This window comes from Rhincodon typus, chromosome 37 (assembly GCF_021869965.1).
Source record: "Rhincodon typus isolate 14 chromosome 37, sRhiTyp1.1, whole genome shotgun sequence".
NCBI classification, from domain to species: Eukaryota; Metazoa; Chordata; class Chondrichthyes; order Orectolobiformes; family Rhincodontidae; genus Rhincodon; species Rhincodon typus.
The window spans coordinates 13435653-13459571 of NC_063368.1; the positions used below are offsets into that span (position 1 = coordinate 13435653).

Genomic DNA, 23919 nt, shown 5'->3' on the forward strand with positions numbered 1-23919 from the left:
AGCCTGCGTGGTGACTCGGCTGTCAGCGTTTGCAGCACAGAAAGAGGCCACTTGCCTCTCCCCATTTGTCCTGGCTTTTTCCTGCAGCTGCGGTTGGTCTTTGAGCCAATCAAGATGGTTATCTCTATTGGAACAACCTTTTCTGACAATTTCTCCCAATTATGTTGATCACCAGCCCTGTATCAAAAAGATCTTAGAATCCCGACAGTGCAGAAAGAGGCCATTCAGCCCATCGAGTCTGCGCAGACCTACCATAGGGAGTCCCACCCAGACTCACCCCTGTATGTAGCATGGCCAATCCACCTGATCTGCACATCTTTGGACCATGACAGGAAACCGGAGCACCCGGTGGAAACCCATGCAGACACGGGGAGAATGTGCAAACTCCACACAGGCAGGCCCCCTGGGCTGGAATCGAACCTGAGTGCCTGGTGCATTGGGGCTGCAGTGCTAACCACTGAGCCACTGATGATGCAGTTGTAAAGGCATGTGCTTTTGTCAGTGGAACAGCTTATTTAAGGTAACAAACTGTCTCTCCACAGATTTACACTTATGAGATGATGATAACTAAAGTTGATAAGACCATCACTGGTGGTTACAGGTGTGAAGTGACCTCAAAAGATCAGTTCGACAGTGTGGCCTTTAACATCAATGTTGATGGTAAGAACAATATTTTTTATAATAATCCTACCCTAATTCTAGATATTTTAACCAGCCTGTATGACACATCTCTGGAGCAAGATGGGACTTGAACCAGGGTGTACTGGTTCAAAGGTAGGGACACTACCACTGCACCACAAGCGCTTCTTACCCTGATTATATATAGGACACTCAATGCTTTCAACTTGGCTTTATTGGAGATATTCTCAACCCAGGGTTTAAGGACAGCAAGTTCCTGTTCATCATCAGAAACGTGAGCTCCAAATGCACTGCAACACTCAGGGGAGTCATGCTTGCCTGTTTTAATGGTTCTAGTAGATGCTAAAGACCCCATGTTGCTATTTTAGAAAACAGATAGGAAAAACCATTTGGGCCATCTTGAAGTTTCCACCCTGAAAGTCCTTGAACATTTCTGCCCCCATTAACTCCGCAAGATCTGAACCGTTCTTAAGCCTTCACCTCCATTTCACAATTTGGGAATCCATTTCATAAGATCATACAAATCAGGAGCAGGAGTAGGCCATTCAGCCCCTCAAGTCTGCTTCAACATTCAGTAAGGTCATGGCTGATCTGTTTGGGTCTCCAACTTTACCTCCTGCCTGTCCTCAAATTCTGTGACTTGCATATCAATCAAAAATCTAGTACAACTTTGAATATATTTGATGACCCTCCTTAGAAAAGAATTCCAAAGACCAATAACCATCAGAGAGAAGAAATTCCTCCTCATGTCCGTTTCAAATGGGCCACCCCTTTTAGTTTTAAACCATGGACCCAAGTTCAAGTTTACTCTGTCTTTGTGAGGATGATGGTAGCCATGACCTGGAGGTGCCGGTGTTGGACTGGGGTGGACAAAGTCAGAAATCACACGACACCAGGTTATAGTCCAACAGGTTTGTTTGAAATCACAAGCTTTCGAAGCACTGCTCCTTCAGACTCCTCCGGACGAAGGAGCAGTGCTCTGAAAGCTTGTGATTTCAGACAAACCTGTTGGACTATAACCTGGTGTCATGTGACTTCTGACTGTGAGGACAGAAGTCTTAAGTCTTAAAAAGTCTTTCACTGGTTTCACCACTCTCTCCTTTTTCATTACAGTTTTATTTAAAGCAATGCCTAAATTTTTAATATTTCTGTTCAATCTCCAAGCAGGAAAGCACACAGCTTTGTCCAAAACTTGGAATTTTAGCGTCTTTTGACAAGAGCAAGTCAAGTGCCTCTGAAGTCTTGTACTTACTTCCCGATTCAATTTGTTTGGAACCTGCCTTTTCAGTCTAAAAACAGAAAGAATCGCGGATGTGGAAATCAGAAACAAAAATAGAAATTTCAGGAAAAATTCAGCAACTGTGGAGAGAAATCAGAGTTAACTCTGAAGAAGAGTTATCGAACCCGAAATGTTAAGTCTGATTTCTCTCCACAGATGGTGCCAGACCTGCTGAGCTTTTCCAGCAATTTTGGGTTTTGTTCCTGTCAAATCTATGTCGCATGTCTCCCTGACTATCTCGCAGACCTGATTATTGATGTCGTGCCTTTCTAAGTCTTCTGTCATCTCTCTGCAGCAACAGTTGAGGAGGATAACCTTCTGACAACTTTCAAGCGAAAGTGAGTAGTTATTCTTTCTTTTGTTCTGTCTGATGGCCAGGGCATTGCTGGCTGGGCCAGCATTGTTGCCCATCCCTAATTTCCCTTGAACTGAGTAGGCTTCTGGGGCCATTTCAGAGGCAAGTTAAGGGATCAAAGCATAGGGGGCAAAAGCAGGGTACTGAGTTGAATCATCATACTGAATGGCAGAGTAAGTTTCTTAGGGCCAGACGGCCTGCCCCTGCTCTCTATCCTATGTTTAAGGAATCAATGACATTGCTGTGAGTCTGGAGTTACATATAGGCCAGATGGAGTAAAGATGGCAGATTTTAAATACATAGAATCCCTACAGGGTGGAGCAGGCCATTCAGCCCATTGAGTCCATACCGAGCCTCCAAAGAGCATCCCACCCAGACTCACCTCCCCCCGCATCCTGGCCCTGTAACCTTCTGTTTCCCATGGCTAACCCACCGAGCCTGCTTATCCCTGGACACTACAGACACGGGGAGAATGTGCAAACAGACACGGGGAGAATGTGCAACCTCCACACAATTGCCCAAGGGTGGAATCGAACCCATGTCTCTGGCGCTGTGAGGCAGTCGTGCTAACCACTGAGCCACCGTGCCACCCTGAAGGGGCAATTTTTTTACACAGAGAATGGTTCTTGTGTGGAGTGAACTTCCAGAGGAAGTGGTAGATGCGGGTACAGTTACAATGTTTAAAAGACATTTGGAAAAGTAAATGAATAAGAAATGTTTGGAGGATGATGGGCCAGGAGCAGACCGGTGGAATTAGTTTAGTTTGAGATTATGGTCGGCATGGACTGGTCTGTTTCTGTGCTGTATGACTCCATGACAATAGTGAATCAGGTATCTTCTTAATATAATCAATAATGGCTTAATGCTTCGAAATCTGTATTTTATTCATTGCTTCTCAATGTCACTGGTTGCTGTAGTGGGATATGTCCACAGAGCTTTATGCTGGGCCTGTGGATTACAAGTCACTGTCACCATCTCCCCTTTTTGGTTACCCGTCCCTAAGCGCCCCTGTGGCGGTGTTTCTGATACAACTGACTACACCCAGGTTGTTCAGGGGCAGGGAAGAGTTATCTACATCGGTGTGGGAGCCACAGACAGTCCAAGACCATGAGAAGATAGTGGCCTTTCCTTCTGTAAAGGCTCTATCTGGGTTCTAATGGTCACTGTTGCTGATACCAGCGTTTTATCTGAACATTTATCCTTTGAGCCCATTAGCCCCAAGAACTATATCTAACTCTTTTCTTGAAGATATTCAGTGTTTTGGTCTCAACCGCTTTCAGTGGCAGTGAATTCCACAGATTCACTGCTGTCTGGGCATAGAAATTTCTCCTCATCTCAGCCTTAAAATGTTGACCCTGTCTCCCCAGACTGTGACCCCTTATTCTACACTCCCCAGTCATTGGGACCATCTTTCCTTCATTTACCCTGTCTGGTCCTGTTAGAATTATACAGTTATCAATGAGATTCCATCTCATTCTTCTAAACTCCAGTGAATATTAGGGCCAACCAGCGATGTCCATGTTCCATGAGTAAATAAAACAAAATTTATCTTTTTGGACTGAATGGAATTCTTAAACTGCCCATGGTAGGATTTGGATTTGTGTTTGCTGGATTAACAACAGTAACCCCTCTGTTACCATGGCAGTGTTGTGTTACAATTCGCTCAGGGTGTTCGGAGTTGCTGTAGCAATTGTAGCCTGGCGCTACAGGCAGTGATGGTCAAGGCTACTGCGTTGTTTCCATCATACGGGCTGACCAGGAACCTCTCGTGCTCTCACCATCTGCCATTGGTGTGTTGGACGGTTTGGCAGGTTGATGCAGTACTCAACCTATTGGGTCACATTATAAATGTGCCTTCCTTGACCATCATGTCCTCAATACCCTACTCTGCCACAAGAGCTTCTATAATGCAGCAGTACCCATTTGCCAATACAGATGCCCTTTGATATCTTGCCGAAGCGAGCGCAGCGATGATCAGATAGTCATTCAGTCTTGGGGGGCTTTGTGACTGAACCTCATCCAGGACTGTCTGCAGTCACAGAGGAAGGGTCGTGGTAGTGTAGGGGACCACTGTAAATGAAGCCACACCTCAGTGAGATGTCTTTCTCCAGAAAGATTGAGGGAAGTGGGACTTTTTTTTTCCTTCTTGTAAAGAGGAGGCTCGGGGCTGACCTGAGAAAGATTTCTAAGATGAGGAAATGCTTTGATAGGTTAGGTGTAGGGAAGCTTGTGGAGGAGACCAGAACTGGGTCCATTAAACATAAGAAATAGAAGCAGGAGTAGGCCATTTGTCCCTTGGAGCCTGCTCAGCTATTTAATATGATCATGGCTGATCATCCAACTCAGTCCCGTCCCTGCCTTTGCCCCATATCTTTTGATCCTTAAATCCCTAAGAACTATAAATCCTTCTTGAAAACATTCAATGTTTTGGTCTCAACTGCTTTCTGTGGCAGAGAATTCAACAGGCTCACTTCTTTCTGGGTGAAGACATTTCTCCTCACCTCAGCCCTAGATGGTCTACCCTGTATCTTTAAGCTGTGACCCCTGGTTCTCAACTCCCCTTTATAACTGGTGGAAGACAATCGGTAATAAACCCAACAAGAGAATTGAGGAGAAACCTCTTCACCCAGAGAGTAGTGAAAAAGTGGCATTCACTCCCACAGGGAAAAGTAGATCGAATAGTCTAGGGAAGCTAGATAGAGCCAGGACGGAATAAGGGATGGAAGGTCGTATGGATGGGGTAGAATGGAGAAAATTAGAAGGATGCTCCTGTGGGAATATAACACCAGCATCAGATGAATAGCAAATTCTGTGTAAGACTTTGCACCTTTGGAAGGAATGTGGAGAGCGTTACAGAGAAAAGGATTATCAGAACGTGAGTCAGAAAGATATTGATTATTAAATGAAGATGTACTAATTTGTCTTTCAGAAGTACAGCTGGAGACGATGCCGGGGAGCTGGACTTCAGTGGACTGCTGAAGAAAAGGTACGGGTGGAGTGAATATATTCTTATAAGCGCACCAACAAAATCTAAGTGTCAGTTTGAGCAGGAAGGACTGTCGCTTCTGAACTAGAGGGTGATGTTTCTTAGACGGGGGACGTGGTGACCCTCAGGTTAAACCCCCACCAGTAGTGTCTTTGTTTAATGAGGGAGCAGCCCTATGGTCCACAGGCACTATGGCAACATGGTTCTATTCATTCCAGCAATATGCTATAGACCCAGACCTTAGTGAAGAGCTACCACATTGAGGCTGTCTGCTCACATTCAGGACGCAGTTTCTTTTCTACTCTCTGCCATTCATAGGGGCAGAACGACTCATTTTCTGGATGGCTCGATCTTTCTTGTTGTTAACCAAAGGCATAACTTTTCCCCTACCAATGCACTGAGCTATTAAACCCCAACTCCTCACTTAAAGATTTGAAACCTCATTAAAATGCATATAAACTAAACAGACTTCCCACGTGCCAAGCCTAAAATGTAACTAAACTACACCTCCCTGTACTCCACACAAAATTTATAAGTTCAGTTGTCAGTGCTGCACTGTTCTTAACAGTGCTTGACATCACAGGCTTTTGCTATTTTTTTAAAACAGAGAGGTCAAAATTCAGGAGGCTCCGAAGGAAGAAGTTGACGTCTGGGAGATCCTGAAAAATGCCAAGCCCTGTGACTATGAGAAAATCGCCTTCCAATATGGCATCACTGATCTGCGTGGCATGTTGAAGAGACTGAAGAAGAAAAAGAGGGTGGAGAAGAAGAGTGAAGGTGAGTGAATCTTCGGCCATACCTAGACCTGGGGAGGGGGGCGGTGTGTGTGTGTGGAAATGGGGGAGTTTGGAACAGGAAGGTGAGAAAACACAGCCACACGCAACCCCCAGCAACGCCCCAACCACCACCTCAATGAAACAACCGCTCAAAGATAACAGTAGACTCAGAAACCAACTGTGCCTGGTGCAGATAATTGACCCATTCAGACATCGAGTAGGTAGGGTTTGAACTCAGATCTTCTGGCACGGAGGTAGGGACACTGCCAGCATGTCACAAGAATCCATCCTCACTGCCCGGTGTAAACTGGACATTAATGGCCTTAAAGTGAAAATGGATTCTTTACTGCCTAATTAACATTGGGAGTGCTGCGGGCGCCATTTTATAATTTGGCTGGTGTCTGGAGCATCTGTCTGATTCTGGCAAAAGGCTACTGTTAATCTGGAAATTGAGGTTACGAGGTAAGTGGGATAGCCATTGCCATTTTAGCACCAAACTCCACGCACTCTGCCCAGTTCCACAATGGAACCAGTTAGGTTCAGTGAAAGATTTTTCACTGAATCCCCTGTGCAGCACTCAACCTGCCATTCCCCCCTTTAACTCCATCATCCACCAGCCCCTGCCCCAACTCTCCACCACTGAGAGCTGACCTCCTCTACAAATTTCCTTGTTATAGCCTCTCTACTTGCCTTTTGGAAGCCAGCAGCTCAAATTCAATTCACAATTATGTGAGAAACATGTTGCAACTTTCTGTCTAGTCAAGGCAATGAAGAAACAGACATTTGCACGCAGGAGCTGGGATTGTGTGTTTACTATACCTTCTTTTTATATAGGGTGGGGCAGGAGGCTAGTGTTAATGTCACTGGGCCAAATATCCTGAACCCCAGGGCAATGTTTTAGCTCTAGATCCACATGTAAGCCAGACTGGGTAAGGATGACCAATTGCCTTCTCTAAAGGTCATTATTGAACTAGATGGGCTTTTTACAACAATCTCTAGAGGGATGGAGTTTAAAAGCAAGGAGGTTATGCTGCAGCTGTATAGGGTGCTGGTGAGGTCACACCTGGAGTACTGTGTACGGTTTTGGTCTCCTTACTTGAGAAAGGATGGACTGGCACTGGAGAGGGTGCAGAGGAGATTCACTAGGTTGATTCCAGAGTTGAGAGGGTTGGTTTATGAGGAGAGATTAAGTAGACTGGTACTATACTCATTGGAATTTATAAGAATGAGGGATGATCTTATAGAAACATTTACAATTATGAAGGGAATAGATAAGATAGAAGCAGGGACATTGTTTCCACTGGCAGGTGAAACTAGAGCTAGGGGGCATAGCTTCAAAAAAAGGAGGAGCAGATTTAGGACTGAGTTGAGGAGGAACTTCACCCAAAGGGTTGTGAAACTGTGGAATTCTGTGCCCAGTGAAGCAGTTGAGGCTACCTCATAGAATGTTTTAAAGGCAAAGATTTTTGAACAGTAAAGGAATTAAGGGTTATGGTGAGCAGGTGGGTAAGGGGAGCTGAGTCTCAAAAAGATCAGCCATGATATTATTGAATGGTGGAGCAGGCTTGAGGGGCTTACTGCTGCTCCTATTTCTTATGTCGTTATGAGGTTGTAGACTTGCTCACTTCCAATTCCGGAAGTAATAGCAACCACCCCAGCAAATTGAGGCGTATAAATAACAAACAGGATGGAACACTAATGATTCGCCAGAGGCGCACTGACAGTGTTACTGAGCAGGGTGACGAAACATCTGCAAATGCACTGGGTCAGCGAACAAGTCTACAATCTCACCCATTGCCCGAGCTACAAATCTTTCAAAAACCTGTGTTCAACTACACACATATGGCAGTCATTGGGTTAGTCTTTTATTCCAGATATTTGTTTTACAAACCATTTCAATTTTCACCATCTGCTATGGTGGGATTTGAACTCATGTCCCATTAGCCTGGATATTGACACCATGACATTACACCATGCCAACACTTCTCCAAATCAACCTGGCTGAACATATTTATGATTTAACTAATTTTAATTATTAAATTTTTAAACAGTTATTTAACTTCTGTTTTCCGTTTTATTGGGAATTGCCTCAGCATTTGCTAAGAGGCTGGAGAGTGTGTATCAGGTGGACAAAGGTGGGAAGATTCGAATGGCTGTAGAACTGGCAGGGCACAACTTGGATGTGAAGTGGCTGAAGAACGGGAAGGAAATCAGACCAAGTGCCAGGTACATCAGAAAAGCAAATCAATTTGCCACAGTTGATTGCAGCTGTAAAGTAGGAGTTTGCATATGACCTTTTGTCCATTTTCTAGCCTTTCTTCTACTTTGCAAAAATTTTTTTTGTTTACAATGTGAAAACCCTATGTCAACATTTGCCAGTCACTTTCACTGAAGGTTTCCTGCCATCAGATGGCAGTGTAGTGCAATTCGCTGTGTTTTGTTTCCCCAACTTCTGATTTTTGGCTCGAATTATGAGCATTTTAACCTCGATTTTTGTTCTTCAAGATGGATGTAGCCATCAGCTTTTGTGCAGCCACCTGATTTTGATGTCAAGCCTAGGACAGGCGCTCCGTCGGCCCTGCCTTGTTTCGGTGCAAGTACTGGACCAGCCTTATGGCTGTCCTTCTCAGTTTTGGATTGGCATTGTATGTCCTCATTCTGGTGTCTGGCCTTCTGTTTGTGCACCTCATGCCTCACACATGCCATTTCCATCCCCTCTGCTGGGACCGGGAATGCGGAGAACCGTGTGGCGAAACAGTGCAGCCGGTGAACCGGTTACGTTCTGGAGTTTTGGTGGACCAGCGTTCGGGAACATTGGCCCTCATTTGTGGCTTCTCATTGGCCCCCATTTGGCGTGTGGTCTAATTTCTCACCTCACAGGTTGAAATCTGTGCTTCGTGATGCCTTTTGGTCCACACTACAACTGCTCCCATTGAAACTGTGAGCCTGACGTCGTATTGGTTTGGTTTGGAAATCGGAGCAGGAGTAGGCCCTTCAGCCCATCATGCCTGCACCGCCATTCGATAAGATCATGCTGGCTTGATTGTGAGCTCAACTCCACTTTTCTGTTTCACACCCACCCCCTGCCACCTCCATAACCCTTGACTCTCACCTTAGTAAAACAAAAATCTGTCTCATCTAACCTTGAATATATTTAGTGACCCATCCTCCACTACTCTATGGGGAAGAGAATTCCAAAGGCTACCAAACCCCAAGGGAAGAAATTTTTTGTTTTTAAATGGAAGACTCCTCAATTTTGAATCTTTGCCACCTCGCTTTGAACTCCCTGATTAGAGCAAAGATTCTCTCAGAATCCATCCTGTCGACATCCCTCAGGATCTTATGTTTCAATAAAATCACCTCTCATTTTTCTAAACCCCAATGGGTATTAGGCCCAACCTTTCCTCATTTTACAAACCCCTCCATAGCACAAATCAGTCAAGTGAACCTTCTCTGATTCTAATGCAAATAAAGTCCTTTCTTAAGGAGGGAGACCAAAACTTTCTGCTGCTTTTTCATAGTTAAAAAAACCCAAAGAACTGTGGATGCTGGAGATCTGAAACAAAACAGAAATTGCTGGAGAAACTCATCTGTGGAGAGAGAAACAGAGTTAACGTTTCGGGTCCAGTGAAGAAGGAAGTTAACGTTGCTTTGTCTCCATAGATGCTGCCAGACCTCCTGAGTTTCTCCAGCAATTTCTGTTTTTGTTGCTGTTTTTTCATGTTATTCTGGCTTTCCCAAATCATAAGTTTTTAACAGTACAGTAAGAGGCCGTTTGGTCCACCGTGTCTATACCAGCTCCTGAAAGAGCTACCCAGTTTGTCCCACTCTCCAGCTCTCTAAATTCATCCCTTTCAAATATATTTCCAGCTCTCTGTTGAACCCACCTGCAGAAACTACCTCCGCCACTCTCCCAGGCAGCACATTCCAAATCCAAACAAACTCTCTGAGTAAAGAAGTTTCTCCTCATCTCACTCCAAGCTGTCTTGCTGATAATCTTGAAATTGTGACACCCTAGTTACTGACATGCCAATTAGTGGAAATATAATATCCTTCGTTACTCTGTCAAAATTGTTCATCTCAATAAGGTCACCTCTGAATCTTCTCTGCTCCAAGGGGAATAAGCCCAATTTCTCTATTCTTTCTCCATTCTATTAAATCTCTTTTGCACTGTCTCTGGGGGTTTAATGTCTTTCCTTAAATAAGGTGACCAGAGTTGAATGCAATACTCCAAATTTACAAAATGAATTATGTGATGGAACTATGGCTTTAAGAGGTGTATTTTGTCCTGGTTTTTATTTGAAGTGAGGTTTAAGACAGGGGTATAGAGCTGCCTAATGAAAGCCCTGAAAGCAAACAGCTTGTGAGGCCTTGGATTTTTTTTAAACAATAGAAGCAGCTTGAATGGGTGGGGCAAGGTCCCATAGAACCAGGTTTTTTAATTTCAGTAGCAGTTGTTGCTGGGGTCTTGAAGCTGGATTTGGAAGTTGCATTATATCTCTCCCTTCTACTCTTTCTCTCTCGCACTCTCAGAGTTTTCTCTTGATGTTTTTCTTCCTGGAGAAATGCCTGTGAGACAAACTATTTTTCTGAATTTGCCTTTAGCCAAGGGTGCATTTATGTGATGTTACTACATTGTTTTGTGGTTAAAAATCTATTATTCTGTTAAATTTTCCAATTTCTTCTGCTGTATTTTAACTACAGTGTATTTTGCTTAATGTCATAGATTCCCTACAGTGTGGAAGCAGGCCCTTCAGCCCAAGAAGTCCACACAGACGCTAGGAGCATCCCACCCAGACCCAAACCCCTATAACCCACCTAATCTAGGCGTCCCAGAACACTATGGGCAATTTAGCATGGCCAATCCACCTAACCTGCACATCTTTGGACTGTGGGAGGAAACCCATGCAGACACGGGGAGAATGTGCAAACTCCACACAGACAGTCACCCGAGGCTGGAATCGAACCTGGGTCCCTGGTGCTGTGAGGCAACAGTGCTAACCACTGAGCCACCATGCCACCCAATAGTTTGTCGAGTAGTTTGATCAATCGAAATGCACCTGGAATGCAACACCTTACACCTACCTTTAAAATAAGAAACAGTTCGGATCTAGCCTACTTTCTGAATATATTTTATGGGGATTTGGTTTGGTCCATAACAATTAAGACAGTCTTACCCATCTCAATTAGTGCATCCTCAGGGCCTATAGGACTCTGCAGTCCTCCACTTCCTCTCATGCATTCCCAATTTGAATCACTCCACAATTAGTGACCGTTGAGCCTATCCTAAGATCGGGAATACTATCTTTCAACCTTGTCTGCCTCTTCCTCTCTTCCTTTAAAACGCTTCTTAATCCTTTAACTGATGAACCTGACGGTCACCTATTTTAAAGACTCCTCTGGTCTCAAATTATGTTTGATAGTTGCTGCTCCAAACTGTCTTGAGACATCTTCCTCTGCCAAAGGCGCTTTGCGAATGCGGGTTGTTGCTGTAGGTGAATACTTCATAAGCGTAGCGTGCTTTTCTGCTTTCAGCTTCCCAGATCCAAGCTTCTTGGAGTCAGCTGTTTTAAGGGAGATTCGGAGAGCTCTTCATTTCTCTCGGTCTGGACTCTCACTTGCAAAGGCTGACTCTCTTGCTTTTTCTGTTCCGGCAGGTTCACCTTTGAGGTCATCGGGCTGAAGAGGGTTCTGACCATTAAGAACTGCGTGCTGGCAGATGATGCAGAGTACGAGTGTGTCGCGGGTGCCGATAAGTGTGTTGCTGAGCTCTTTGTCAGGGGTGAGTGTTGCTGGGTCCACTGAAGTCCGGGCCTTTTGAGTATCCCTTGTTTTAACTGAATGTAAAAACTAGGAGCAGGAGTAGGCCATTCAGTCCCTCGGGTCTGCTCTGTCATTTAATACAATCATGCTGACCTCATCTCGGCCTCAAATCCACTCTCCTGCACCCTCTCCATAATCCTTCAACCAATTGCTAATTAAAAATCTCCTTCGTAGATTTATTCAATGTCTCGGCATCCATCAGTCTCTAGGGCAGTAACTTCCACAGATTCACGACCCTTTGAGAAGAGTAATTCTTCTTCATCCCTGTTTTAAATCTGCCAACTCTTATCCCAAAACTACAACCTCTCGTTCTAGATTGCCCCACATGAGAAACATCCTCTCTACTTCAAATTTGTCATCTTTACTATCTTATAGACTTTCTCTCGTCTTTCTAAGCTCTAACCAAATCTAGGCCTAAACTGCTCAATCTCTTCATAAGACAAACCTTTCATCTCCGGAATTAAGCTAGTGAACCCTGTCTGAATTGCTGTGTCATAAACTCATAGATTTATACAGCACAGAAACAGACCCTTTGGTCTACCTTGTCTGCGCCAACCAAACATGCCAATTTGACCTAATCCCATTTGCCAGCATTTGGTCCACATCCCTCTAAACCCTTCCTATTCGTCTACCATCCAGATGCCTTTTAAATATTGTAATTATACCAGCCTCCACTACTTCCTTTGGCAGCTCGTTCCGTACACGCACCATCCTCTGTGTGGAAATGTTATCCCTCACCTCCTTATTAAATCTTTCCCCTCTCACCCTAATCCTGTGTTCTCTAGTTCTGAACTCCCCCACCCTGGAAAGTCATGTTAATTGGTCCTTTTCTATTCCCAGAACCTCCTGTCGTCATCACTGTGCCCCTGGATGACCAACATGTCTTTGTGGAAGACCGGGTTGAATTTGACTGCGAGGTCTCAGAGGAAGGAGCAGTTGTAGTCTGGTGAGGATCTTTTGCTTGTCTTGTACCCGCAGCCAATTTTCTCCCCGATTGGCAGTACCATCACTGAACTCCCCACATTGAGTTACCATTGACCAGAAACTGAGCTGACCCAACTGTGTAAGTATTTTGGCAATAGGAGCAGGTTGGAGGCTGAGAGTTCTGTGCTGGGGGATAACTCACCTCACATCACACCAAAGAAATGTGAGGGAATGCGCACCATTTGTCCAAATGAGTCATTTGCGCCATTTGTCCAACAACACGCAAGAAACTTGACACCAAGGCTCCCAAGGCAGCACTTTGCAAACCCACGATCACTTCCATCTAGAAGGACAAGGGCAGCAGGTACATGGGAACACCAGTGCCTCCAATTCCCCTCCAAGCCACTCACCACCCTGAGTCGGAAATATCTCGCCATTCTTTCAATGTCGCATTGTGGTCTACCTGAACCGAATGAACCAGCAGTAATTGTTCGTCTATTGTTTTTGAAGGCTTCTGATAGATTTGGAATAAACATGGAGGTTATTTTTCTTTCGGGGTGGAGGAGGTTAAGGATATAATGGAGATGTTTGAAATTATGAAACATTTTGATAGGGAGAAATTATTTGCACTGGCAGGGGAAGGTCAGTAACCAGAAACTACAGTTTTCAGGTGATTTGTAAAGAGAGTGGACGGAAGCTGAGGAGAAGGGGGAACTGGAATATGAAACCTGAAAGTGTGTTGGAAGCTGATTCAACAATACCTTCAGAGAGGGCATTGGTAAACACTTTGAATTAGTCCCACCCAACCACTCCCTTCACAGGCCTGCCGGTCTCCATTTTCCAAGAGCTGACAGTGACAAGATGGGTTGAATGGTTCCATTCAGTGCTGCACAATTCCCAATGTATCTGAGTCCAGCATCCACTGAGACTGTGAGCACCTGGCCACTTTATGATATACCTTCTGTGGTCATCAGGGGACTTGAACCGGGACCGTCTGCTCCAGAGGCAGGGATGCTACCATGGCACCATAAGAGCCTATTTATTTGTTAGCCCAGACAGCGCACTATTTAACCAGGAGTGTTAGCAAGTCAGAGCCTGATCCTGTACTCGCCTGGCGGCCCTCCAGTGATCATCCATGATCCTATTTGATGGTGGAGTAGTCTCAAGGGGCCGAATGGCCTAATACTCCTCCTTCTATTTCTTATTTCTCCTTATGGTCAGTGATAATGGTGAACAATAGCAGGTATAAAGATGAAAGGGATGCAGGTTTAAGGCTTTGGTCAAGTGATGCAGGGAGATGTGAGGAAGAACTTGATTACACAGCGTTTGGTAATGACTGGGAGCACAGATTGAAAGGAAATAGAGTCGACACTAGAGAGGGAGTAAACCCGCAGGGCCTGATGGCAGAGAATGACATTGATTCAATTGCTCTGCAGAGGGCCAGCATGGTGTGGAAGGGCCAAATGGCCTCCTTCTGTCCCATCGTGATAACAAATTGCCTGTAACACCACGTAACATCCCACGGCAGTGGGCAGAACTGTGTCAATGTTGGACACTAATCCACTTGGAGATGTCAGGACAAATGGGGGGTGGGGGGGTGGTGTTGAAGTTGAGGGAAGGGTGAGGTTGGGGTCGAGGGAGGGATTTCCAGAGCTTATGGCTGTAATGCTCATCATCCTGTATGGCTTTAACATTACTGGCTTTATTTTTGGTTTAATTAGGTCAAAGAACGGGGTAGATTTGAACCGAGATGATTCTCTGAAGTACCGTATTAAGAAGATTGGGAAGAAACACATGTTGATCATTAACGATGCCACCAAAGAGGACGGGGGCCGCTATAAGATTGTGACTAACGGAGGGGAATCAGAAGCTGATTTGATTGTGGAAGGTAATTTGCAGCAAGCTGTGCGGAGCGGGTGGGAACTTAGACCCATCCCAAACCTCAGTGAGGGACACTCCAACATCAGTCAGCAGAGAAAGACACAGGCATCAATTTCCTGTTGCTAATGTTTGTCCAACATGTCATTCAAAAGAGAATAGTGGTGCAGTTTTTGTCAAAATTTGGTAAAGGTTTAGTAACGATGATGAGCAATAACGAGGAGAGTGAGATGTGAGCAACGTTAGCAAGACCAGGATTTTGATGCCCAACCCTAATTGCCTTGAACTGAGTGGCTTGCTGGGGCCATTTTCAGAGGGGCAGTCAGGAGTCGACCACATTGCTGTGGGTCTGGAGTCACATGTAGGCCAGACCAGGTAAGGATAGCAGATTTCCTTCCCCAAAGGACATTAGTGAGCCACTCAGAGATAGTAAGAGCTGCCGATGCTGGAGTCAGAGACAACATAGTGTGGAGCTGGAGGAGCACAGCAGGCCTTGCAGCATCAGGAGAGCAGGAAAGTTGACGTTTCGGGTCGGGATCCTTCTTCAGACCTTCTGAAGAGGGGCCCCAACCCAAAGCGTCAACTTCCCTGCTCCTCTGATGCTGCCTGGCCTGCTGTGCTCCTCCAGCTCCACACAAATGTGAGCCAGGTGGATTTATTTACAGTAATTGGTGATAGTTTTGTGGTTGTCGTTACTGAGACTAGCTATGAACCCTCAGTTAGCCTGCAGCCTTTCACTTACCCATCAGTATCTGCAGCTATCATTCAGTGGTAGCATACTCAACTCTGAGCCTGTGGCTTCATGCCTCAATCCAGGACTTTTGTGCAAAAGCTAATATCATTGGACATTCCAATGTGGCATTGAGGCAGTCCAGCACTGCTGGAGGTACCGTCTTTCAGATGAGACCTTAAACTGAGGCTTTGTATAGCCTCTTGGGGTGGCTATAGATTCTTTAGCCACTAATTTGAGGGAGAGCAGGAGTATTCCCCTGGCATATAGTTTATACCTCAGTCAGCCTGAGAGAAAGAGAATCACTAATACGACCATGCTGCATAGATATCACCTCTGTGTAGTTTGAATAATTGTACGTCAAGCAGCGAGTAAGAAGAACTCTATCTCAAGACATAACTTCAGTTCCCATCTCTAATATATGACACTTTATATATAGATACAGCTGTACATACCACTGGTCATTATCGCAGTGCTGGTTCTGGGAGCTTGCTGTGTACAAATTGCTTATGGTGTCCTTTGCACTACAACCTTGCATTACAACAGATTCAAGAACAGCTACTTTCCTGCTGTTATTCGACTTCTGAATGGACCTCTCAAATGATAAATTTAACGTTAACTTCGCTCTTTGTGCACCTTCTCTGCAGCCGTAACATTACATTCCTCACTCTATTCTATTACTCTAATGCACTTTGTATGGTATGATCTGCCTGTACAGTTCACAAAACAAAATGTTTCACTGTACCTAGGTACATGTGACAATAATAAATCAAATCAAATCAAAAGGCAAGGATAGTCAACATGGCTTTGTGCATGAGAAATCGTGTCTCACTAACTTGAGTTTTTGAAGAAGTAACGAACAGGGTTGATGAAGGCAGAGCAGTGGATGTGATCTATATGGACTTCAGTCAGGTGTTTGAGAAGGTTCCTCATGGTAGACTGGTTAGCAAGGTTAGATCACATGGAATACAAGGGGAACTAGCCATTTGGATACAGAACTGGCTCGAAGGAAGAAGACAGAGGGTGGTGGTGGAGGGTTGCTTTTCAGACTGGATGCCTGTGACCAGCGGTGTGCCATAAGGATCAGTGCTGGGACCACTGCTTTTCATCATTTATACAAATGATTTGGATGATAACATAGTAGGTGTGGTTACTAAGTTTGCAGATGGCACCAAAATTGGAGATGTATTGGGCAGCGAAGGTTACGTCCAAGTACAATGGCATCTTGGTCAGATGGGCCAATGGGCCAAGAAGTGGCAGATGGAGTTTAATTCAGATAAATGTGAAGTGCTGCATTTTGGAAAGGCAAATCAGGACAGGACTTATACACTTAATGGTAAGGTCCTGGAGAGCGTTGCTGCACAAAGAGACCTCAGGTTCATAGTTCCTTGAAAGTCAAGTCCCAGGTAGATAGGGTAGTGAAGAAGGCATTTGGAATGCTTGCCTTTATTGGTCAGTGCATCGAGTATAGGAGTTGGGAGGTCATGTTGTGGCTGTAAAGGACATTGGTTAGGCCACTTTTGGAATACTGTGTGCAATTCTGGTCACTCTGCTATAAGAAGGATGTTGTGAAACTTGAAAGCGTTCAGAAAAGATTTACTAGGATGTTGCCAGGTTTGGAGGGTTTGAGATATAGGGAGAGGCTGAATAGGATGGGACTATTTTCCCTGGAGCATTGGAGGCTGAGGGGTGACGTTATAGAGATTTATAAAATCATGAGGGGCATGGATACAGTGAATAGCCAAGGTCTTGTCCCCAGGATGGGGGAGTCCAAAACTAGAGGGCATAGGTTTAAGGTGAGACGGGGGAAAGATTTAAAAGGAACCTAGGGGGCACCATTTTCAAGCAGAGGGTGGTGTGTGTATGGAATGAGCTGCCAGAGGAAGTGATGGTACAATTACAACATTTAAAAGGCATCTGGATGGGTATATGAATAGGAAGGGTTGAGAGGGATATGGGCCAAATGCTGGCAAATGGGGCTGGATTAATTTAGAATATCTGGTCGGCATGGACACCTTGGACCGAAGGGTCAGTTTCCATGCCGTACAGCTCAGTGACTCTATGACTCTAAATCGTTGGTGACACTGCAAATGCATGTTATTGGTTGTGAAGTGCTTTTGGCTGTTTGCACAGTTCTTCCCTTGTCTTTGCTCGGTCAATTCGGCATTGGGTCCAGAGATTGCAGTGAGAATAGATGCGTCCACAGTTTCACTGGGCTACACTCCAGGTCTTGAGGCATTGAGCTGGCAAGAAAGAAAGTAATTTTTATTTTCCAGAGGCGAGCTTGAAATCAACTCTGTCATGTGCTTTTCTTTACGTGTGTGTTTCAGACAAGGTCCTGGAGGTGCTGCAGAGTTTTGCTGACCTGACACTGAAGGCCCAGGAGCAGGCGGTTTTTAAATGCGAGGTATCCGATGAGAAGGTGACAGGCAAGTGGCTGAAGAATGGAATTGAGATCATCCCCAGCAAACGCGTTCACATCACCCATAACGGCAGGTATGTTCCGCCATCACCCCCCACAGTGATCCACTTGGATTCCTGCTCCTGCCACCTCCCCGGTCGCCCTCCAAATGCCATCCACAGTGTCAGGCCAGGCTCAAACCCCACCCCCCAGTCCTCAGAGGTCTCTCTACATACACTGGTCTGAGTGGCGGGCATGCCCGAAGTGAAAGGATGCCCAACAGATTCTGATCGCATCAACTTGAGTTGCTGGTATCATTGGGTTTCCCAGTTCTGTTGTGTGTACTGAATCATTGGGTTTCCCAGTTCTGTTGTGTGTACTGATCCGAGCCCAGCCCCACCCCAAACATGCCTTGTACTGCCACACTACCTCATCCTTGTTCGTCTCCACAGGTTTCACAAGCTGGTGATTGATGACATCACACCAGACGACGAAGCTGCTTACACATTCATTCCAAATGGTTATGCTCTCTCCATCTCTGCCAAGCTCAACTTTTTAGGTACGGACCACTTCACCAGCTCCCGTTGTATCAGTCAATGCACACAAGACTGTGGCTGAGTATAGATTGTATATGTCAGGCTGTGATTGGGTGTACACAACATATAGAGGATTATAAATGGGCATATTCAATATATACAGGTCTGTAAATGGGTATATAAAATCTAAAGAGAACTGTGATTGTATATGCATTCTACATGCATGACTATAAATGGATAAATACAACATGGACATGATTGTGGTTGGGTACACATAATATGTACAGGATTGCAAATGGATGTATACAATCTATATAGGACTGTGACTGGGTATGTCAACTGTAGGGTGACACAGTGGCTCAGTGGTTAGTACAGCTGCCTCACAGCACCAAGGACCTGGGTTTGATTGCACCCTCGGGTGACTGCCTGTGTGGAGTTTGCATGTTCTCCCTGTGTCTGTGTGGGTTTCCTCTGGTTTCCTCCCACAGTCCAAATATGTGCAGGTTAGGTGGATTGGGCATGGAAGAAGCAAGGTTACAAAGATAGGGCAGCGTGTGTGTGTTGGGGTAGGATGTTCTTCAGAGGGTCGCTGTGGACTTGATGGGCTGAATGGCCTGCTCCCACAATGTAGAGATTCTATGAAATGTATAAGACTGTGAATGGGTATATACAATCTATAATGGATTGTGTTTAGATACAAAAATGTGAACAAGCCAAAGGTCTAAATTTCTTTATGAATAATACTATCTCTGAGAGTTTGGCAGTCAACAGTATTCAGGAAATCACAATAGTGATTTATTAAACTAAGTGGATGCATGGAGTTCGGATACAGACCAATCGTTGACCAGTAGATTAGGCTTGAGGGGCTGAATGGCCTCTTGTGGCTCCCAAGCACCTGTTTTGGCTTATTGACAAACAACAAACAGCAAGAAAGCTCGAAGTCTGGTTTCACTGTCCTCTTTATTTTCACTCTGTCTTTCTTTTTGTGTCTTCCAGAGATCAAAGTTGACTACGTACCCCGACAAGGTGATTTTTGGATGTCAGTATTGAATGTTGTGGTGAGGTCGTTCAATTGAAATATTGTGTTTACATTTTTAAATTAAACGGAGTGGATCAGCTAAATGAATTTTTATGGCTTGAGTGGGACTTCTCTCTGATGGTGATTGCATGTGAGCGCTTCTGAAAATGAGAGTCTCGTTCTCTCTTTGCCTCTCTGTCTGTCTTTCTCTCTTTTTGTTTCTGTTTCCCTTATTTGCTGCTTTCTTATCTGACTTTCCATTTTCATGTTTCCTCGATGAGATCTGGCCTTCCTCTGTTTCAGTCCATTTTTTAAAAATGTGTATTTTTTTCGCACACAGAGCCTCCTAAGATCCACCTTGACTGCACAGGCAGTGTGGTTTCCCAGAATACCATTGTGGTGGTCGCTGGGAATAAGATCCGATTGGATGTTGACGCCAGCGGTGAGCCTCCTCCCACTATTACTTGGTACAAGGCCGACCAGGTAAATATTGCCAGTTGTTCCCTCAGTTGTTCTTGGGACAACTAATTACTTAGTTTGTAATTCAGCGTGCTCTGGACACACAGCGTCTGGCGTTCCTAATGCCTGGACCCTCCAGATCTCAGCCCCAGCTCCCCTTCGGGACCCCGCAGACACCCTCCCTGGGGATTTTCCAGACAGATGGATACAGTGCAGAAGGAGGCCATTCAACTCATTGTGCCTGCACCGGATCTACTATCCATTCCAGAACCACTGTCTAATCTGGATCTATTATCTAGTCCGGATCTATTATCCAGTCCAAATCTATTATCTAATCCAGATCTACTATCTGGTCTGGATCTGTTATCTGATCTAGATCTACTGTCTAATCCAGATCTATTATCGAATCAGGATCGATTATCCAGTCCAGATCTAATATCTAATCCAGATCAAGTATCCAGTCCAGACCTGCTCTCTAATCCAGATCTCCTGCCTTCTCCCCATATCCCTACACATCGTTACTATCCACAAAAACCATCCAATACCCTGTTGAATGCCCCAGTTGAACCTGCCTCCACCACATCTTCAGGCAGTGCGAGCTATACCCTAACTATTCATTATGTGAAGAAGGTTTTTTCAACATCACTTTAAAAGTTTGATTACAAAAGGATTTGAACCTGCAATCCTCAAATGGCACCTTGATTAACACTAAAATTAGACACCATATCCAATAGGCCACGTGACTGTCTCCTGGGTGCTCCAGACTTTGACCCCTGAGCCTTCCAGGCTATTGAAATCTGACAGTTTTGACATCCTGCAGTGACTGCCAAATGTATGACTTATTGAAGTATCTGCATTTCCATAACAATCCATCTGTATCTCAGGGCATCCTGAAACATTATGCAGCCAGTGAAATTGTGACTGTTGGAAATACAGAATAAAGGGCAACCAATTTGTTAGCAGAAAGCTCTCTCTAAACAACAGTGTGATAATGACCAGGTCATCCATTTTTACTGATTTTGCTTGAGGATGAACTTTGGCCACCAGGAAGAACTACCCCACCCCTCTTCAATATGGTGCCTTGTATACCCAAGGAAAGGGAAGATGGACTCAGTTTAATGTTGTTGTTTAAAATGCACCACCTTCAACTGTGCAGTACTCCCTCGTTACTAAGACTGTAGCTGTCAGCCTAGATTTCATGCCAAAGTTTCTAGACTGGGACTTGAATCATGAAAGATAGGAGGAGTAGGCCAGTCGGCCCTTCAAGTCTGCTCCGTCTTTCAATATGATCATGGCTGATCATCTCTCTTCCCATGTTTCCCTGTTCATGATATCTCCCTTTTGCTCTGATCCCTAAGGCCCTAAGAATTATATCTGACTTTTTCCAGCAAACACTCAATGTTTTGGCACACCACTCTCTGTCTCTCAGCCTAAACGGCCTACCCTGTATCTTTAGACTGTGACCCCTGGTTCTGGACTCCTCAGTCATTGGGACCATCCTACCTGCATTTTACCCTGACCAGTCTTGTTAGAATTTTATAGATGTTGTGCCCATTCTAAACTCCAGTGAACATAATCCTAACTGATTCAATCTCTCTGAAGAGTGAAGAGTGGCAGATGGAATTTAAATTGGATAAATGCGAAGTATTGCATTTTGGTAAAACAAACTAGGGCAGGACTTATACAATTAAAAGTAGGGCCCAGGGTAGTGTTGTAGAACAGAGAGGCCTAGGGGTTCAGGTCTTATTTCTTTGAAGTTTGCATCACATGTAGACAGGGTGGTTAAGTAGGCATTTAGCACGCTTGTCTTCATTGCTCAGACCTTTGAGTTTAGGAGTTGGGACGTCATGTTGAGGTTGTACAGGATGTTGGCAAGGCCTCTTCTGGACTACTGTGTCCAGTTCTGATCACCCTGGTTATAAGAAAAATATCATTAAGTTGAAGGTGGTTCAGAAGAGATTTACAAGGATGTCACTGGGAGTGTTGAGGGGTGACCTTATAGATGTCTATAAAATCATGAGGGGTATAGATAAGGTGAAAGGCAGGTGACTTTTCCCTAGAGTGAGGGATTTCAAGACTAGGGGGCATATTTTTACAGTGAAAGGAGAAAAATATTAAAAAGACATGAGGGACAGTTAATTTACACAGAGAGTGGTTCATGTGTGGAATGAACTTTGAGAGGAAGTGGTGGATGCTGGTATAGTTACACCGTTTAAAAGGTGTTTGGATAAGTATGTGAATAAGAAATGTTTGGAGGGATAGGGGCCAAGCTGGTTTGGGATTATGGTTGGCATGGACTGATTGGACCGAAGGGCCTGTTTCCATGCTATATGACTAATAGAATCACTACAGTGTGGAAACAGGCCATTCGGGCCAACAAGTCCACACTGCCCCTCCGAAGAGCATCCCACCCATCCCCATCCCTAGTAACCCTACATTTCCTATGGCTAATTCATCTACCTTATACACCCCTTGACACTATGGGTAATTTAGCATGGCCAATTCACCTAACCTGCACATCTTTGGACTGTGGGAGGAAACTGGAACACCTGCATGAAATCCATGCAGACATGGGAAGAATGTGCAAATTCCATACAGACAGTCAGCTGATACTGGAATTGAACCCAGGTCCCTGGCACTGTGAGGCAGCAGTGCTAACCATTGAGCCATTGAGCCACTGTGCCACCCCAGAGGTAGCACTGCTGCCTCACAGTGTGAGGGAACTGGGTTCGATTCCAGCCTCTGGCGACAATCTGTTTGGAGTTTACACATTCTCCCTGTGTCTGCATGGGTTTCTTTCGGGTGCTCTGCTTTCCTCCCATAGTACAAAGATGTGCATGTTAGGGTGGATTGGCCATTATAAATTGCCCATAGTGTCTAGGGTGGGAAATGCAGAGATAGGGTAGGGGGTGGGATGCTCTTTGGGGTGGCGGGGGGGTGGTCAGTGTGGACTTGATGGGCAGAGTGGCCTGCTTCCACACTAGGGATTCTATGTCTCTTAAAAGAATCCACAAAATACTGTTTACCAATCACTTTAAACCAACTGAGCGACAGTTGTAGTCCACCAATTTAAAAATTGACTTTGTGTTTAGTATTGGGGGTCAGGACGGCATGGGGGGACCAAGGTAGTCCCAAACAAATCCAAACTAGTCCCACAGCACGGTGGCTCAGTGGTTAGCACTGCTGCCTGACACCACCAGGATTCCAGCCTCAGGTCTGAGTGGAGTTTGCATATTCTCTCCATGTCTGTGTGGGTTTCCTCCCACAATCCAAAGATGTGCAGGTTAGTGGATTGGCCATGGAATATGGAGGTGGGTCTGAGTGGGATGTTCTTTGAAGGGCTGAACGGCCTGCTTCAACGCTGTAGGGATTCTATGATTAAACTGACAAAGTGGTGGAATCGAAGACAGTACCTTTGTTTGTTAACTTCACATTTAGGAAATCAAGGAGGTAGAAGGACACCTATGTATTGAGACGAAGAACAACAACAGCAGTTTGGTGTTGGAGGGAGCCCTGAGAGAGGATGAGGCAAAGTACGAAATCGTGGTGCAGAACCCAGCGGGTGAAGATAAGGCTGTCATCTTCATCAAAGTTGTCGGTAGGTCTCTGAGGGATGGGTGGTGTGGTAGGAGCAAATGCATGGGACTTAAGGCAAAAGGAACAAAAGTTCTGATCAGAAAAGAGAGGGGCAGTGGGCTGCCACTAATCCAGTCTTTGGAGAAAAGATTTCTGATGGAAGTCCGAATGCTAAAAATATTTCCTCACTTGTGCAGACATAGAGGTGTTAATTCTTGAGGTAATCTTGGAATTTAAACTTTGATCCCCATCCCGTTTCCAATTCCACCTTCCGTTTGCTCTTGACCCGTAGGAAAACATTTGAGTGAGAAAGGAAACTTCTAATTATTTTCAGGGTAATTGGTTTGTAATCATCTCTCTACTTATTTATACATTTGTGGACAAAGTCAGAAGGTTGTAGTCCAACAGGTTTATTTGAAATCACGAGCTGTTGGAGTGGACTTCACCTGGACGAAGGAGCAGGGCTCCGAAAGTTTGTGATTTCAAATAAACCTGCTGGATATAACCTGGTATCGTGTGACTTCTGACTTTGTCCACCC

General features: G+C 44.9%; 1 protein-coding gene across 1 annotated transcript in view; it reads left to right on the forward strand.

The window, feature by feature from the left end:
• Positions 1-23919, forward strand: part of LOC109922483 (myosin-binding protein C, fast-type-like) — an 80117-nt gene that overhangs the window by 24268 nt on the left and 31930 nt on the right. Inside the window, exons 8-20 of the mRNA XM_048617364.1 lie at positions 543-660; positions 2214-2256; positions 5203-5259; positions 5867-6036; positions 8129-8261; positions 11693-11817; positions 12699-12804; positions 14504-14670; positions 17721-17886; positions 18244-18350; positions 19324-19353; positions 19686-19828; positions 23243-23402. Coding sequence (XP_048473321.1) covers positions 543-660; positions 2214-2256; positions 5203-5259; positions 5867-6036; positions 8129-8261; positions 11693-11817; positions 12699-12804; positions 14504-14670; positions 17721-17886; positions 18244-18350; positions 19324-19353; positions 19686-19828; positions 23243-23402 — 1525 coding nt within the window. The remainder of the gene's footprint in view (positions 1-542; positions 661-2213; positions 2257-5202; positions 5260-5866; positions 6037-8128; positions 8262-11692; positions 11818-12698; positions 12805-14503; positions 14671-17720; positions 17887-18243; positions 18351-19323; positions 19354-19685; positions 19829-23242; positions 23403-23919) is intronic.